At 41.9% G+C, this 17,841-nt stretch overlaps 1 protein-coding gene and 1 long non-coding RNA gene across 2 annotated transcripts; both read right to left on the bottom strand.

Moving 5' to 3' along the window:
* Window positions 1–1,376: 1,376 nt before the first annotated feature.
* LOC123157605 (L-gulonolactone oxidase 2-like) lies at window positions 1,377–3,140 on the bottom strand. Its single transcript, XM_044575872.1, has one exon. The coding sequence runs from the start codon at window positions 3,138–3,140 to the stop codon at window positions 1,377–1,379; it is 1,764 nt and encodes a 587-aa protein (XP_044431807.1).
* Window positions 3,141–14,320: 11,180 nt separating this feature from the next.
* Window positions 14,321–15,963, bottom strand: LOC123156151 (uncharacterized). Its single transcript, XR_006477866.1, has 3 exons — window positions 15,354–15,963; window positions 15,083–15,222; window positions 14,321–15,004 (listed from the first exon to the last, which is right to left on the bottom strand). It is a non-coding gene; the product is annotated as an uncharacterized lncRNA (long non-coding RNA).
* Between the last annotated feature and the right edge of the window lie 1,878 nt (window positions 15,964–17,841).

Raw genomic sequence — 17,841 nt, 5'->3', positions numbered from 1 at the left:
ATAGTTTCATAATGTTGGTTCTTCCTCAAATACGAAGTCAGTACCAAAGGTAAGCGAAATGATAATGAGACTTCTTCAAAATTATGGCACTGTCGTTTACGCCATATTTCGACAGGGAAATTGAGCATCTCATTAAAGAACAAATGCTTCATCCTTTAGATTTCTTAGATGAAGACATCGATCATTGCATTGATTGCATAAAAGGAAATCATGCCAAGAAAATTAAGAAAGGAGCGAATCGAAGCACGTGAGTTTTAGAATTAATCCACACAGACATATATGGTCAATTTAATGTAAAATCTGTGGATGGTATTGCTTCATTCATAATGTTCGCCGATGATTTCTCCCGTTATGGTCTTATGGATACATTTATCCTACCAGATGGCTCCCTAGTGCACATTGCAAATATATAAGAAGTATGTCCCGTAGAAGAATTGGGTGCTGCTCTAGGCTCTCCCTCTCTCTCACTCTCACCCACTGAAGCTCGACCATAAGCTCGCCGATCAGAGCAAGCATTGGGAAGGACCGAACACACATCCGATCAAGCTCTAACCTCTAAGAGAAGGAAGAAGAAGAGAAACGACAGGACCTCAAGAGCAAGGCAATTGTCCATCTCCTTTTTATGTGTCTCAAGCTTAATCTAGTTGACCCTGGCGAAGCGGCGATCAACATGGCCCACCCACATGCAGATGGTTCTCTCACGTACGTGCACACAGCATTAACATTGAAGGTCGGAGAAGAGAACTAGCATTGAGGGCACTATTATTGGTCAATTACAAATATTACAATAACGACATTTGGATATTAAAAAAATTCAACTAGGTGTAACAATGACTTCGAAAATTTCAAATTGCTATGGATTTTGCAAATTTCAATCTTCTTTGTAATATGGAAAATGAAGCCAGTCCTTTTTTTTTCATGTTTCCTTTAGTGAAGTTACTAAATTATATTCGAATGTTAAGTCTATAGATACAAATTAGCATGGGCCATTCCAACACAACAAGGTGCCATATTTTTCCAGCTGATAAAGACAAAAATAAAAATCCTTCCAAATACATAGATAAAGAGTCAAACAAATACGTATTATTATTATTATTATTTTCGAAGGAGGATTGGCCTGGCCTCTGCATCAGCATGATGCACACACCCATCACAAATATGTATTATATGAAAAGTTTTTGTTCTAACTACACAAATTCACTCTTGTGCAGTTGGTTGCGCAGAATCCTGAGAAGCAAGAGGTGAAGAGTTAACACTGAACACTTGAAGTGATTCACGGTCTCTAGTAAGGGCCGGTCCTGAGATTTCAGGGGCCCAGGCCAAGACAATGCAGGGGGGGGGGGGGGGGCTAAGGCCATATTTGTTTCTCAGAGTCTCTAGTCCTGCTGGAGGAACGAGCAAACTCTGGCCTCGTCGTACACCCTTCCTGGTCGGCAGAAGTACCCTTGCTCGGGCGCGCAGTGCGAGTCTTCAGAGCAGACGCAGAGTCCTTCCACGGCGCAGCTCTCCTTGACGATGTCGGGGCTTCCGTTGATGCCGAGCACCTGGTCGCTCCACTCGCTCGAGAAGAGCCCGTCAGGGTCATACCTATCCTTCACCCGGAGGAATTTAGCAGCTCCCGGGTACTTTGTGATGACACCGCTGAATGCGAAGTTACGGTTCTTTCCCCAGTGCGGGAGGCCACCGTACTTGCGTAGCGCCATCTGCTCGATCTCGTCCACCACGTCGGCGTGCGCACGCGGCATGCCGTAGGTGCGGCTCCAGTAGTAGATGACATCGAAGTCGATGCAGTCCTCGGGCTTGCCGAGGTAAGCGGAGGACGCCTTGACATAGCGGAGGAGCACGCCGACCCTGGTGTCGACGCCGGCGCAGAAGATGTCCGGGTTGAGGTCCCGGAGCCGTTGCATGTCCGACACAAACGCCGGCGCCTTGGAGAGCGGGACGCTGAAGCCGGAGTTGTAGTAGAAGGAGCCTCGGATGCGGGGGTCCCAAGGGCAGCCGCTCAGGAGACCGTCCTCCGGGCTATCCATGCATGTGCCGGACGCCTGGATGCGGTGCTGGTACCCCACCACCGGGTACCCCGTGAACGAGACGCCGTCGTTTGTGTAGCCGTAGGCCTGCCGCTCCACCGTGTCCGCCAGCGGCCGCGCCGCTGCGCACAGGTCGGCGGCGGCGGTGCCGTTCTCCTGCAGCCGCTCCTCCGCGGCTCTTGCATCGATGAGCATGCGCGTGGGGGCGGACCGGGCAAGGAGCGTGTCGCTGAGGCCGTTGCCCGGCGACGAGACGTCGACGCGGTCGTCCTGGCGGTAGATGACCTTGCGCTGCTCCGGCTGCCACGTCATGTCGGCGAACTCGTGGAGGCGGCCCCATGCTGCCACTTGGTCCGCCAGGTCTGAGTCGTCGCGCTTCACGAACGCCACCGACCGCTTGAACAGCGGCTGCAGCGCCAGCGTGACCTGAGAGACGACGCCGAGAACCCCGAGGGATACCTTTGCCGCGTCCAGGTCAGGGTGGTGGGCGCCCAGCTCCCTCACCACGGCGAACCCCTGGCTCGCCGGCGCCGGCGTCACGATTCTCAGCCCGACCACGTACTCGTGGACGGCGCCGCCCTTGCCCCACAGCGAGCTGCCGTGCGCGCCAGTCGACAGGAGGCCCCCGATGGTCAGGCCGTACCAGTACGGCGAGTGCGGCAGGGACAGCCCTGCGGCGCCGGCGGCCTCGATCAGGTCCCGGAGGACCATGCCGCTCTCCACCGTCATAAGCCTCCTCTCCACGTCGACGCTTACCGTCCGGTTGAGCCGCGCCGTGCTTATGATGGTGCCGTCCAGGCCACCGGGGCACGCCAGCTTGGGGAGGCTGTGTGAGTACTTGGTGGCCACCTTCATCTTGCGTTTCACTGCCGCCGCCGCCGCGACGGCCGCCACGAGCTCTTGTTCCGTGCGCGGGTAGGCGACGTTGCCCGCACGGCAGATGCTGCGGTCCGGGAAGGAACCGAACGAGTTGGTGACCGTGCAGTTGGATGTGCCGTGCGTGCAGACCACCGGCTCCGGAGGAGGGCTGCAGCCGGCGACGTGGAGGAGGATGGCTAGAGGGAGAACCGTGAGCGGGATTCCCATCGCTCCTCTTTGTCCTGGCGACATCGCGCTTACGACTCTTGAATTTGTAGGATCACCATCTGCTACAGCTTGCTTTATACTATAGCTAGGTTGATCACCATGCTTGTGAGTGACATATTCGTGAACTAGTTAAGGGGTACAAGAGATATCACTTTAATTAGTTTGTCTTGCACTTTCAAAAAAATTGAGGCAAATTGCTCTCTTGTCGTACATGTCTGTGTCTCAAGTCTAAACCTCCATCTGGAGGATATTCCATGGGGGCTGCGCACTGCGCATGCTTCTGTCGATAAAAAACTGGTCTTCAACAACTTCATCATCTAGGCTGGATGACTTGTCTCGGTGGTTGCATTGCAGGTTGACTTTTGATGCCCAAGCAGAAAAAAGATTAGTCAACTTTGTGTTAGCCATGTTTTTTCATCCATTTCTATTATTTTGCGAGAAGGCTCGGATCTATTGATAAAATTACCAGTTCCGACACCTCCTAAAAACTAAAGAAAACGAGATAACGTCTCGTGCCTTGCTGCGGAATTTTTTAGCAATGAACGTAGAAAATAAAATTAGAATATATGAGAGTAGTACCACATCATATTCAACCTACATATAAATGGATGGTGGATGCATATTATCTTCTCTTCTGATATTCAAGTTCAATAATTTATTGTTGAAAAAAATTAATGATGTGGAGGGCTTTTATAGTTTCATGTGTCTTTTTTTTAGAATGTTTCGTGTGCTTGATGACGTGGAGGGCTTGCATGTTGTGAAAAGTGAAAAATAAAAGGTTGAATGGTTGCATGGCGCTTGATGATGTGAAGGTATGCATGTGGTGAAAAGTGGAAAGTGAGACATTGATGGGTTGTATGCACTTTTTTGGCAGGAAAACTTCCAATCTATTCATCATCAACTGTGGCGGTACGACGAACACCAGAAATAATCAATATTACATTGAGATCCGTAAAGCACTTAGCGATGGAAGAAGCATAGATTGGAAGGATCCAAACTGAAGACATCAACGTAGATGAATGAAGACCGGATCCGAGATCCACCAAACACAATCATCGACTGAATCATGTGAGATTCGTCGGAGACAAACCTCCACACGCCCTCTGAAAATGCTAGATGCATCACCGAGACGGGGGGCAAGTCAGGGAGAACCTTATTTCTTCTTCAGGGAGACGCCACCGTGTTATCTTCTTGAGCAGGATACATACCCTAGTAAAAATCAAAGAAACATACACAAACAGAACTCTCCCACCGACAAAGGCCTGGACCCACCGTCTAAGGCCAAATGAGGCAGAGCAGCGATGCCGCCAATAGAAGGCGGGAACCCTACCTAACCAGGTACTATAACGCCACTTAATAAAATTGTGCCACAACATTGGTCACTTATTGGTTGCACGCTCTTGATAATGTGGATGGCTTGCATGTGCATTTAAATAAGAGATGACATGTGTGGGCATATGTGATTAGGTCGATAGGTTGCATGCTAAGATAAATAAGAGAGTGGGTCGGTGGAGCATCACTATGCTGCCTCTCCATCTCCGGGGCTAGCAACTCATTATTGATCGTGGATGGGGAGCCATCAAGGCTACGACTCTGTCGGATCAGAACCCTGGAGAAGAAATCAAAAGACATGCAAATCCAAAATCCCAACGTCTCAAAAAGCTCACATGCTTTACACCGACACCGGAGGGTGCGAACATGATGGAGAGAAGGTCGCATGGCCAAACTGAAAAGCGAAGTCGTGCTACTACTAGTTCTGCATGCGCTTGGTGGATTATTTGTCCCTTATACATCATTCTATAATATAATGCATATATAATTTTGTAAAAGTATGGCTTTTGCAAAATCTGATCAAGTTTGTAGAGAAAAATATAGATATTTTGGGTGTGGCTATAGATCAGTCAGCTGAAACAAAATTTGTGTCAATCGACTGATCACAAATTTTGTTTCAGTCGATCTTTGCCAAGCTGGAATGGGGACACAACGCTGGACAGATCGATCCCCTGGGTGGGACACATGCATGCACAGTCAACCGCTAATCTTATTAAGCACCGGCCATTAGCATGTAAATTAATCACAAGCAAAACACCTGTCACTGCCATTATCCGAATGACAACACGATGTGTTATACGCAGTGCAATTGTTACCGACTATATGTGCACTCCCACCTTTTATTACATAGTGCATACAATATACATATGCACATATATCATTTTTTACAATGTGCTATGCGCAAACCCTAAACCCTAACAACGCAATCGTAAATGACTATCATTTTGAAGGAAGAGAAGAGGCTATTGGAACCCATATTTCTAACATATTTATGTCTAGTAATCATCACAGAAGACAACTTATTATTAGAATCATTCTGATAAATTGTAAAATAAAATAATAGTGGAATGATATCGGTATTGCCTCTAAAGAAAGAAAATAAAAAAAAATTCAAAATCAAAATAATGAAGTTTCCTATGGAAGAATGAAACCCTTTAAGAAGAAAGAAAATAAAAAAACTAAAACATAATGAAAATAATAAAAATTTCTAGGGAATAATGAACCCCTATAAGAAAAAAGAAATAGAGAAAAAAATTGCACACAACTTTGCACTGAAATTGCACTTTTAGTAATATGCGAGCAACGAACATATAATATTGCAATTTGGCACTCTACTATAATTTACACACATGTTGTACAGTACTTGCGTGTATACTTATTTAAACACACAAAAATATAATATTTTCTAAAAAGAATGAAGTAGTGGCATTGGTACCACCCTTTAAGAAGAAAAGAATGAAAAAAATAAGTCATGATAAAATTTGCACATAATTTACACATAAATTGCACTTTTTATAGCTATGCAAGAACTAACATATACTAGTAGAATTTACATAGAAAATAAGTTTCAAAGAAGGAATGAATTAGTGTCATTGGTATTACTTTTAAATAAGAGAGAAAGGGAAATAAAAACTTAAAATAAAATTTCATCAAGATTCATACAAAAAATTCACTTTTTATAATATGTAAGGAGAAACATATAGTAGTGAAATTTCCATAGTCTAACATAAAGTATACATGTAGTACTTGTGTGCATATATTTACACACACTCAACATCCAAAAAAATGCATAAAGAAAAAATAAAAGTCAACCAAAAAAAAAGCTAAAACACACAAAAAATAACCAATAAAAGGAAATAAAAAAGAAAAATGCATAGAAACAGAAAACCGGAAAAAAAATAAAGCAAAAATACTCACAAAAGAAAGAATGAATATGTGGCATTGTTATTACCATTTAAGAACAAAGAAAATGGGAAACCAGAATCTAAAACAAACACTAACATAATTTGCATGAAATATGCATAAAAATTGCGCTTTTAAAATATGCAAGAATAAGCATACAAAAGTGAACCTTTTGCAAAAACAAAATATAAGAACAAATGAATAGTGGCATTTGTTATGAAAATGAAGTAAAGACAAACAATATCATTTTTTTCTTAAAAAGAAATGAATTAGTGGCATTGGTATTTCCTTTAAGAAGAGAGAAATTAAAAAAAACTAGCACACAACTTTGCACCGAAATTGCACTTTATCGTGATATGCAAAAATAATCATAATCATAAATTTGTCACATATTATATAGTATTTGCATGTATATAATTACACTCAGCCAAAAACCCACAAAAACCAAAAATAACCAATAAAGAAAAGGGAAAAAGGAAAAACAAAAACGTAACCCAAAAGAAAAAAAACAGCACAAGAAGCAATTCGACTGACCCAAAATAGGGTCAATCGATTCCACACAGCCCAACCCAACAACAGAATTAAACAGAAAAAAATGAAACAACACACATCTCAAAGTGCATCCAACGAACAGAAAATTGATTGACCACAAAATAAAAAGTCAGCTGACTGAAATGTAGCTAAAGTGGATATTTTAGATACCAAACATGTATCATTACATACATCACAAGGCATATTTTTGTATTATATAAGTTTCGTACCTAACCTCGCGGATTAGATAGAGCTCCGGCATAGATTCCAGCTAGATCATCGGGGCAGCGAGGTTAGGGTTTCTCGCTGTGTGTACACAATGGTGTGATTTCGTGTCAGGATCTTTAGATTAATTCAAGGAATCAACGGGGATAACTGCGGCTCCAGAGCGTTGGTCCTTAGAGACACGTGCACGAAGACTTTCCTGCTGTCATCGATATGGCCAGGCCAACTTCGTTATGAGAGCAGCGACAACGGCACGTCGGCAGCTTGTTTTTGCGGCGGTAATGGTCGCTCGGTGGTCCGTGGACCTTGATGTATTTTTTATTATATTTGAAGTGCTTTGTTCTTGTAGTGAATCTTTATAACACATCTGATTCTTTTGGCAAAAGCGTACAAGTTATTGGATGGCCTAAAGCTATGATGATTTAAGTGTTGAATAGTGTGAATGTTTTCTTTAAGACCTTTTGTGGTGGGCAGCATCATAAGTTAATATCATGCATAGTAATATACCATAGTATCTCTATATTGCATAGTATAATAGGTTGATATTTTATAAGACCTTATTTATTGTGTTAGACAATTCATATTAGCACCACATTTAATATGATATATGGTATGATACTAGGATCTTTTTTTTCATTATTATATGGTATGACGACTCAACACTATGTTTAGTTGGTACTACTATTGCATTTGGTTGCGTGATATTCATTGTCGGAGGTTTAAGAATATGGCTTTCCACGTTTGACCGGTTTGAGCAAAGAAATTTACCAGACGTTGCAGTCTAACCAATGGCTTGAGCACTAAGCAACAATTCTTAATTGCTCGTCCCTTTGGTTAAGATGTCGCGCAAAGGCCCCGCGCCGCCGGCGCCCGGCGGCCGGGCATGTTTGTATATACTCTCTCTGTTCCAAAATAATTAATATTTTAGGATTATTTTAAGTCAAACATTATTAAGTTTGACCAAATGTATATAAAAATATATCAACAATTACAAAATCAAAATTTCTTCATTAGATTTCTTATGAAATATATTTTCATATTATACATATTTGTTATTGTAGATCTTTGCAGAAGTTTCTATATACTTGGTTAAATTTATTAAAAAATGACTTAGAAAAAATAGAACTTTAATTATTTCGGAACGAAGGGATTACAAAGGAATTACTTCATGTATGATATTTTGAATTTTATACAATTTCCAGATGGATGGTCGTGTTTTGTGTTTCAATCAACAAAAACTAATATTATAATTATATACAAATGCACAATCTTGATTTTCTCAAGTTAATTGGTTCTCTTTCATGTATGAATTTTTGGCTTTCCATTTTCATTCTTCTTCTTTTCTTTGTTTGAATTTTTTAGATTTGCATAGATAATGTTTGCTAGGCAATTAAACCATCTACTGTACTGTTGATGGTATATTTCATTTTATCATTACATATTATTCCTCTAAAAAAGAATAGAAATATATGCAGAAATATGTGACTACACATCGAATGAGTCGTCAATCAATTGTCATTGTTCTCGGCCCAGAGAAGAGCACATTTTCTTTTGTGTCGGTAACAGGTGAAACCCATCGTGTTTGTAGATTCCATCTTAACACATTCTCTTTTGTGTCTCTAGGACATTTTGGGGGAGGCTTTAGTCACAAATTAGAGGGACTATTCTCACGTACACGGTTGTTCAGTCCTAAAAATCCATGTCCTTCTAGAGCTGTATAAAGATACAAAACAAACTCTGTTCTCCAATTATGGTACAATCAAGTTAAATAACTGAGCATTTCAGTTAGAATTTCCGTTTTTAATCCTCCTTGATAGTTCTGGATCATGCAACTAAAAAGCTCATAATAACAATCACCCGCTGTTGTATGCTTGAAGAAATCTTCCAAGGGGTGATTGTCTAAAGTTGACTACTCCAAGGAGTACTTGTCATCGATTTCGCTTTGGAGATATGAGAGAGGGGCTCAGATGAGTGGTGTACACATCCTGTAGGAAATGTAGTACATACTGTAAAATTGTAATGCCTTATTTTTCTTAATGATGCTAGGCATTCCTAATAATGCTATAAGCTTTGCATAATAAATGGGTTACAAGTTAAAGAATAACTAGTTTGTTGTTTACAAGTATTAGAAGTTCATCATGCAGTCTACAATAGTTCACCAACGGGAAAAACAACAGTGCAATGTATGCTCATAAAGATATACGGATTTTGAATTGCGAAAACGTCTTATATTAAGGTACATAGGTAGTAGTATATAGCAGTACATAATTGACAATGAGGCATTCTGACATTGAAAAATATGTACTCAATTTTCAAAAACAAAAACACACTTGTTCGGACTGGAGAGTACGCCAATATCCTTATGAAAGTTCACCTCGTCTCGCACAGATTTTTTTTCTAAAAATATAAAGTATAATTGCAGTTCACTTGTCATGCAGTCCAACTCGTCAATATTCTTTTATAGAAAAAATAGCAATGTAGTTCACTTTGGTTCGTGCCATATAAGAAAGTAAAAAAAGAAAGACAAAAGAAGCAATAATCAATTTATTAAAAATAGTCAGAAAATACGAAAAAAGCCGAGCAGATTGCTTTGATCCTTGTCGCATTTCATTTCTCCCCTATGTGAACTACACTCACCCTGCACAATACATTTTTCGGAAAGAGCAACTACATCGATGTCCTCGGTCCGGTTGACCGTCAGAGCAATTCACATCCAACCAAAAATATGCATGAATGAAACTCGAGATTGTCGTTACATGAAAAGGTTTCTCCTTGCCGATATCGTTCCAAAACTGTATCATTAGTATCATTCCAGTGGGCAGTTTAAAAAATTCAAGAAAATACAATCACTTGACAGGTACCGCAAACATGTTTGAAATTACAATTAAACTGTAGGCAAACAAAAACATGTTTAGAAAAGCAAGGTCATCATCAATACATAAGCTAGTCTTAGAGACACGACTAGGGATCATATTGGTGCGGCTGGGGTTGGTCTGCGCCTCATTGCGCATCGCTGGTGGTTTGGTGCAGGCGAGTCTCCCGATGACTGTTGCTGGTGGCTCGTACCGACAAAGGTGAGAGATGCAGCCGAAAGGATCCGCTGTGGGTTTTGACGGCTCTCGCTCGGACCATTGGCGCCAGTACGACCACAAGGCCAGCCCATCCATGGCCATCGTCGATCTCACCTCCATCAACGACGACCATGGTGCATACTCCGACAAGAAGGAGTAGTGCATGGGAGACGGCTATGCCTCGTGTCCCATGTGGGATAGTTTGTTTCTCATATCCTACTCTTCCTCGCCTGTGATTACACCTTCAATTTCTGAGGCTCACAGCCGCCGGACATGGACGCGGACAGAAACAATGAAGACTTGGAGGATAAGCGCCGACAAAGACTTAGACTAGTTTAACTTACAGACGCTTTTGTTTAAGGGTTTTTATCATTTATGCCACTAATTGCGTCTCACTACTCAGTTTTGTCATTAGAAATTACAGCTGCTCAAAAATGCCATCGCTCCGTGAGATGTTTCCTCAAAAATGCCATTAGATATCTCCAAAATGCCATCGTTCCATTAGATGTTTGCTCATAAATCCCATTAGACATTGTTATTATCAGGTCAAACTCGTTAACCATGTTATATAACAAAAATACCCCTATACCCACATGTCAGCTCTCTCTATCTCAGAATGATAAGTGTGGACCCCACTTGTTTGGAGTAAGCAAGCGAATAATTTTAGAGAAAATAAGAACGATGTTCGGATCAAGTGGGACCCACACTTTATTATAGTGAGATAGAGGGAGAGCTGACATGTTGGTCTATAAGTATTTTGGTCATTATGACATGGCAAACGAGATTTGAGCTGACAATCATGGTGTCGGGTGGTATTTTTGAGCATGCATCTAACGAAGCGATGACATTTTTGAGCAGTTGAAATTCCTAGTGACAAAACTGAGTAGTGAGACACAATCAGTGGCATAAATGCTAATATGTCAAAAATGTAATGATTTTTTTATTTAACTGAGATCGTTCTGTTTGCATGAAATCATCTGATTTGTTAAAAATCATTTGAAATATATGTGGGCATGGTTGGATGACCGGCTCTCGTATTAGTGTCTACATGTGCATCCGGACGCGTGAGCGACCAATACAGTTTATGTTTTAGGGTTCCGTCTTGAAGATGCCCTCGCACTTGCCCAAGTTCAACCAATAGTAGTATCCTCGGCTGAAATAAAAAGTACTACTATCCCCAAATAAATTACAGGAGTAACTCCCGCCGAGCTGCAATTAATAAACCTCGAAAGAGGAAAAAGAAAAACTCTCATGCTGTAATTTTAAGAGAAACGGTTGGACCCGTGCACCTATTTAACACATGTCCCTTCTTCGTCTCTTGGCTAATTTCTTCCATTGTCTTGGGTAGCCGGCCGGGAATATTTCAGAAGCTCCACCGAGATGCGCTTCGTGCTTTGCGTGGCCCTGCTCGCCGCAGCCGGAGTCATCTCCGGTTTGCCACGATCTATGGATAATTAGCCTAGCTAGTAGCTAGCTCGTCACAATCGATTCATAGTACCGATCTAACCTACTGATCAAACTCAACTGTACGTAGGTGTGGCTGCAGATGAAGCGTTCCTCCTCGGTGACGTCACCACCCACCACCGGAGCAGAAGCCGGACCTTGCTGGATGCTAGCAAACCATGCCCGGTGGACTTTGCGGCGGCGAACTACATCGTGCTCACCAGCCGGTGCAGTTGGCCCCCGTTCGATCCGTCGCGGTGCTGCCCGGCGTTCAAGGACTTTGCGTGCCCTTATGTCAACTATTTGAACAACAACAACGACTGCTCAGTTACCATGTTCCAATACATCCACTTCTACGGTAACTACCGGCCGGGGCTCTTCTTCCACAACTGCAATGAAGGCCCCGAAGGCATCGAATGCCCTGACGACACCCCTTTGTACAGACCACCAACGGCGCCGCCTCCTTCCTCTCTGAATAAGTTGCAGAATTCTCTCTCGAAAAAAGAACAAGTTACGGAATGAGAAATTAATGGACGTGTTATGACATATTTATGGTTACTACGCGTCTCCGTGTGAATAAGTAATAAATAAATAAATAAATAAATAAGAAATATATGTTTGTTCTGCATATATGCATACTTATTACCTTCTATACAAAAAAATGAATTACCAATGAAATTCCATCGAAAGTTGTAATGTAGTGATTATGTGTAGTAGTCGTGGTTGAGGTAATCGTGGTTGATGATGTGGTCGTCGTAGATGATGAAGCCGCACAAAGTAGGGGCACAAAAAATTACGCTATGTTGTAGATGCCGAAGCTGCAATCGTGGATGATGCACTTTGCGAATGTCAGAGGGCCGGTGTCATCAGCAATGACTCCGCCGGTTTTGCCCGGACCTGAGAAAACACATCGAGCAAACATCGGTTTTTCAAGAACCATGTGGCTGTAGGGCCTATCACTATGTCGTGTCGATGCAACCATATTATCGTAAATCGCGCGATCGGTTCGGTCATCATGACACAGTCATTGGCGTCATCGATGTCGCGTCTTGTAGAAAAATCTGTCGGAGGACGTTAGGAGTTGATCTTGTGGGCGAGGCAACGGCGGTGTGTTGATGATAATTGATGAAGGCCAAATTGAAGTACACCTTGGCGATAACGTGTCGATGAAGGAGTAGCAGGTGTGAAGTAGTGTATCGCATGAAGGCATCCTTCACTGAGGACGCGTGTTGATGCCTTGTTGTCGTGCCGAAGAAATCGATACAGAATTACATCTTTTAACACACCGACGTGTCATGTGGATGGTGCATGTCGATGTAGCATCTCATAGACTAGATCGGAATCGCGCCTTGGCGCGAGGCTGCCGGTCCCAATGTTTTGGTCAAGCAGGTAATGTTGAGTTAGTAGGAACCCGGATCTAGCATATGCATTCATACAAGACAATTACCGAGCGATTTATTAAATAGGGATTTCATAATCTGAAACATCAATTACTGCATCAGTCAGTACATACCAGGAAAAAACATAAGAACAATACACTTCCTACCAAAACATATGTATCCTCTAAAATCAGAATTGACATGGACAAACAAAAAAATTGTTGACGAACAACACTTGGACGAAGCAAATCATTCTAAGCCTACAATTGATAAGGTGGCTGAGAACACATATGCCTGCCATGCAACTCTGTACCGGCCAGACGCTGAGTGATGTATTTAAATAGGGATCTCACAATCTGCAACGATAGTTAGGAAAGATTTCATAAAGAAGAGCGGGTATTACTAATGGCAGGGGGCAAGCATTATTGGCTTCTTGGCAGCCGCTTAATATGTCAACCTCTTGGTCGTCATCTTCAACCTCCTTACATTCTGGACATCTTCTCCCTTAAATCACTTGAATGGTCTTCAAATAGCATTGCCCACGAAGATATGCATCACTACCGCAAGCAACGTCAATGCATACACCACAAGAAGGAGCAGCACCACATCCTCGCCCGTCTCTGCGGTGTCGCGGTTGTGCCTGTCCTGCGAAGCGCCGAGGAGTGACGGCGACCTAGGTTAGGATCGGCAGCGGCACGAGCACCGCGACAGTAAGAGAAATAGGGAAGGACAGGTGCACGAGAGAGGCGGGTCAAAGCAGCGAGGACGTACCTTGAGGACGGCGCTACCCGACCTCCTCCTCCTTGATGAGGAGGAAGCACCAAGGGCAGCTTCATGCTTGCCGGTGGCCTCCCTGATGAATTGGAGCCGAGCACTACGGGGTCAAAGGTGCAGCGCCTCGTGCTTCTGCCGCTGAGCACCAAGGAGAGGGAGGCCAGCTTGGGAGCGAAAGAGCCAGAAGTTTAATACATGTAAGCAATCAACCAAGAAATGAGATGCTATATGTGAATAATATACAAATGAGGAGATGCTATATAAATGACCTGCAGCGCGCCTTGCCGTGCGGTGCTGGGGCAGATTGTTGTGCCTAGGCATGTGTGCCAGCCAGGCAAACTTAGCATGTTTACCGGCCGATGAAAAGCAGAAGCATTTATCCTGATTAATAACAATAGTAGTTGAGCTGCTATTGCGCCGCCAGGTTCTGTTTGCACACAGTAGAAGGGAACCAGAAATATTATGTCAGCCTTGCTCGTTTTTGTAAGGCGTGGAACAAAGAAACTGGCCTTTTACTGTGTCTATATGGTCCTACCTGGCCCTCTCGAGTTGAAAACAAAAGAAACATGCTCCAGGCCTTCGTATCAATATAGAGAAGCTGAGCCTAGGTGTATAAATTACGAACGTTTGTTCTGCTACATCAAAAAAAGAAGGATCAGTATGATCATGTACTTGGAATTGTAAAGACAAATTTAAAAGTATCTGCTGCTGATAAAAAAAATTATAACAAGATTTGGTGAAATGTCAGTAGGCTCTTAGGATCAGGGCAGCAGTCTTCGCCGTCTAAAAGTCTCTTGTTTGTAATTACAAAAAAATGGAGTTTCATTTGTTTGTAATTACACAAAAATGCAGTTTCCTTTGTTTTTTCCACATACACAAAAATGGAGTTTCCTTTGTTTTTCTACATACACAAAAATGGAGTTTGCTAATGCAATCACATGTAGCAGAGTTGTTCAATTAATGGACAGGGGGGAATGATATATACACTAAGCACCACAAAGTCGTGTAACAAAAAACAGAGGAAAAACTGAAGGAAGAGGCAAAGATGGCCTTAACTTCACAGGAGAGGTAGCCATGCCTTTGCCGGGAGAGGAGCAGGGTAGCGGTCATCGCCGTCGCCGGCAGGTGATGTCTCTAGTGAGAAAAGACATGAAAGCAAGCTGGAGATTTGCGACTCAGCTACAATGAACTCCATTAAAATCCTTTGAAGCATTCAATTGCCGCAACAGACCTAGAGGAAAATAGCCCAATTAGCTCACCCGCTCACCAAAAATAAGAAATGGAGGGAAAGAGATCCAAGAACACAAACCTACACTACAATGGGTGAGTGGATAAGAAGCATAAACATGTAGCAATACAATAAGCCTCTGAAGGAGACATGGCGGCTCAGCGGTGACGGCAAGAGAGGTGGGCCGCTGGCTAGCATCCTCTTCAGTCTCAGCATAGTACCTACAAAGAAATGTACCCCTTTAGAAATACCGAACCATTACAAATGCAGCCTCCAATAAAAATACAACCCTCTTCTGATAATAACAAAAATTCTAGTAAATACATATTTCATTAGCAAGAGAACGGGCAACCTCTTTGTTTGTTGATAGCTTAGCAGGCTCCAAAAGCAGGGAAAACTCTTGTTGGTTGATATAGCTTGTAAGTCACTAAAGGTAGCTTGAGGTCCCCACACAAAAATTAAGTTCTCTGAGATCACATAAGAGACATAATATAAATTTCAAATATTGACAAATAAGGTCGCAGTTTGGTTTGGTCTGTTCCCTTGAAAGAAAATTGTAATGCCCATCTCAGCATTAGTAATACAAATCCATCTTTCAACAATTAAGTACAAAACAATATATTCAACTATCTGAGCATACTTCTCAGGAAGAATACTTGTTGTGTGGGATGGATCAATGAGTAAGAAACAGAACAAATAGTATTAAGATAACTATGATGCATCTCAATTCAGATGGGCCACTGACCAAAGGGTTATAAGCATTGCAATATTATATACTGACCAAATTAGTAATGCTCAGTATAAATGTAAGGCCTCTTGTTTAGGACAAATGATAGATATTTGATATATCACAGGAAATGCAGCATGATATAATAGTATCAGGAATACATAGATTTCACAGAGGTCTATTTTTAAAATGGCCACAACTGCAAAATTCCCTCTCGAGATCCCCAATTCTTCTGGTCACAGGGCTCCGGAAAGAAAATAAATAAATTCCTGCACTTAAAGAAAGCAAAGAAACCAAAAATCAGTTTTTGCAATGGTTTCTGCGCTAATTCAGTTTGTGCGCTAAAATTCATTTTCTACGCTAAAACAGAGTGTATCTAAATATTCACTATCTAAACTAAAGAATATTTGTGGAATAGCTGAACTTCTAAACTTACACATAGATCAACAGTAAATGTTCAGTCTTTTCAGTTCCTGTTCTAATTCAGTTTCTGCACTAGAATTCATTTTCTGCACTAAAACAGAGTATATGTAAAGGTCCGGTATCTGAACTATCGAAGGTTTGTGGAACATCTGAATTTTTAAACTTAAATGAGATCAAAAGTAAAGGTTTAGTCTTTTCAGTTTCTGTACTAATTCAGTTTGTGCACTAAAATTCATTTTCTGCACTAAAACAGAGTACATCTAAAGATTCAGTTTCTGAACTATAGAAGGTTTGTGGAACAGCTGAATTTTTAAACTTAAACAGAGATCAAAAGTAAGGGTTCAATCTTTTCAGTTAAACAGAGATCAAATATACAATCCTTTCAGTTCAATAGAGATCAAATGTTCAGTTTTGGCTAACATACTGATCACATGTACTCAATTATTTCCCTAAGACAGATTCATATGAGCTCTTCTACATGAACAGAGCACATGTTCAGATCAACACAAACAGGAACAAAACCCTAGGCATGCTTAAAAAATAAGCCTCGATATACATGAACGCCACAACAGAGCTGACACAATCGACCTTGATCATAGATGGGAAAGACCCTACTGATTAAAGCATTGCGCTAATACAAACACCTTCATTTCTATGATCATGAAAGCTTACCTTGATGCTTGATAGATTCAAAAACTTGTCTTGTTATAATGTACTGTAGTTGTATACCAAACTTCTGTTGTTATTCTGTTCACTTATGATCTGTCCATATGTCTAGTTAATAACCCAGACCTGAATTCTATATTTATAATTATTGCTTACGTTCATTCATTCATGTTGTTTGGGCAGGCTAAGAAGAGGAAGCGTAAAGCACAATATTCTGCTGCTATGAAGAGGAAGGAGGCTGAACGGACAGGAAGAAAGATGGCTGCTGTGGCAAGAGACCGGGCATGGGTGGAAAAGCGCAGAGCTAAATCAGATTGAGGCAGAAAAGATAGCTGCAATGGCTTGAGGATCTCCTCTCTCCTGGTGCAAGAGTCGTCATAAACGCACTCGTATATGTGCGCCTAATCATATTGTTGGCATCTGTTTAAATTGTCAAGGATACATATATTAGATGACAGAAAAGTATATTGTACTCTCTCTCTCTCAACCAATATCAGTACCAAAGCTCTCTCTCTCTCTCTCTCATTTTCTAGTCAGTACAGATGCAAACCAATATCAGTACAAAAGCACTACATTTCTCTTCTGTTCTTGCTCACCTCTTATTTTCTCGGGTGTTGGGCTTTGCTGCTGTGTCAACTCTCCCAGTCGTTGGATTGGATCTCGATTCAACAACCGCCCATATGCATATTACTCTTCCCTTCTTTCCACAAAATAGAGAACGCCACATACATCAAACAATTATTCTGCAATGCTGAACAATGCCCAAGCACATGCTCTAGGGCCAAATTTCCAAGTAACACATACATGACAGCAAAATTCAAGAAAATTGAACTATACATTGTCCTCTGCAAATAATACAAATTTGCTCACATAGAGAGAACAACCTAATAAAAGAATTGTACCTAGCAACAAAACCGTGAGGCAAATTAACAGGGGAAAACTTTGTTTTTGCCACTCTAGTTTTTGCCAACTTTGCTTATGCCACTCTATAATTTGACATTTCACTTTTGCCACTCTTAGCTTT

This window comes from Triticum aestivum, chromosome 7B, assembly GCF_018294505.1.
Source record: "Triticum aestivum cultivar Chinese Spring chromosome 7B, IWGSC CS RefSeq v2.1, whole genome shotgun sequence".
Taxonomy (NCBI): domain Eukaryota; kingdom Viridiplantae; phylum Streptophyta; class Magnoliopsida; order Poales; family Poaceae; genus Triticum; species Triticum aestivum.
The sequence above is the reverse complement of the archived record's forward strand: the minus strand, read 5'-3'. Positions and strand labels throughout refer to the sequence as shown.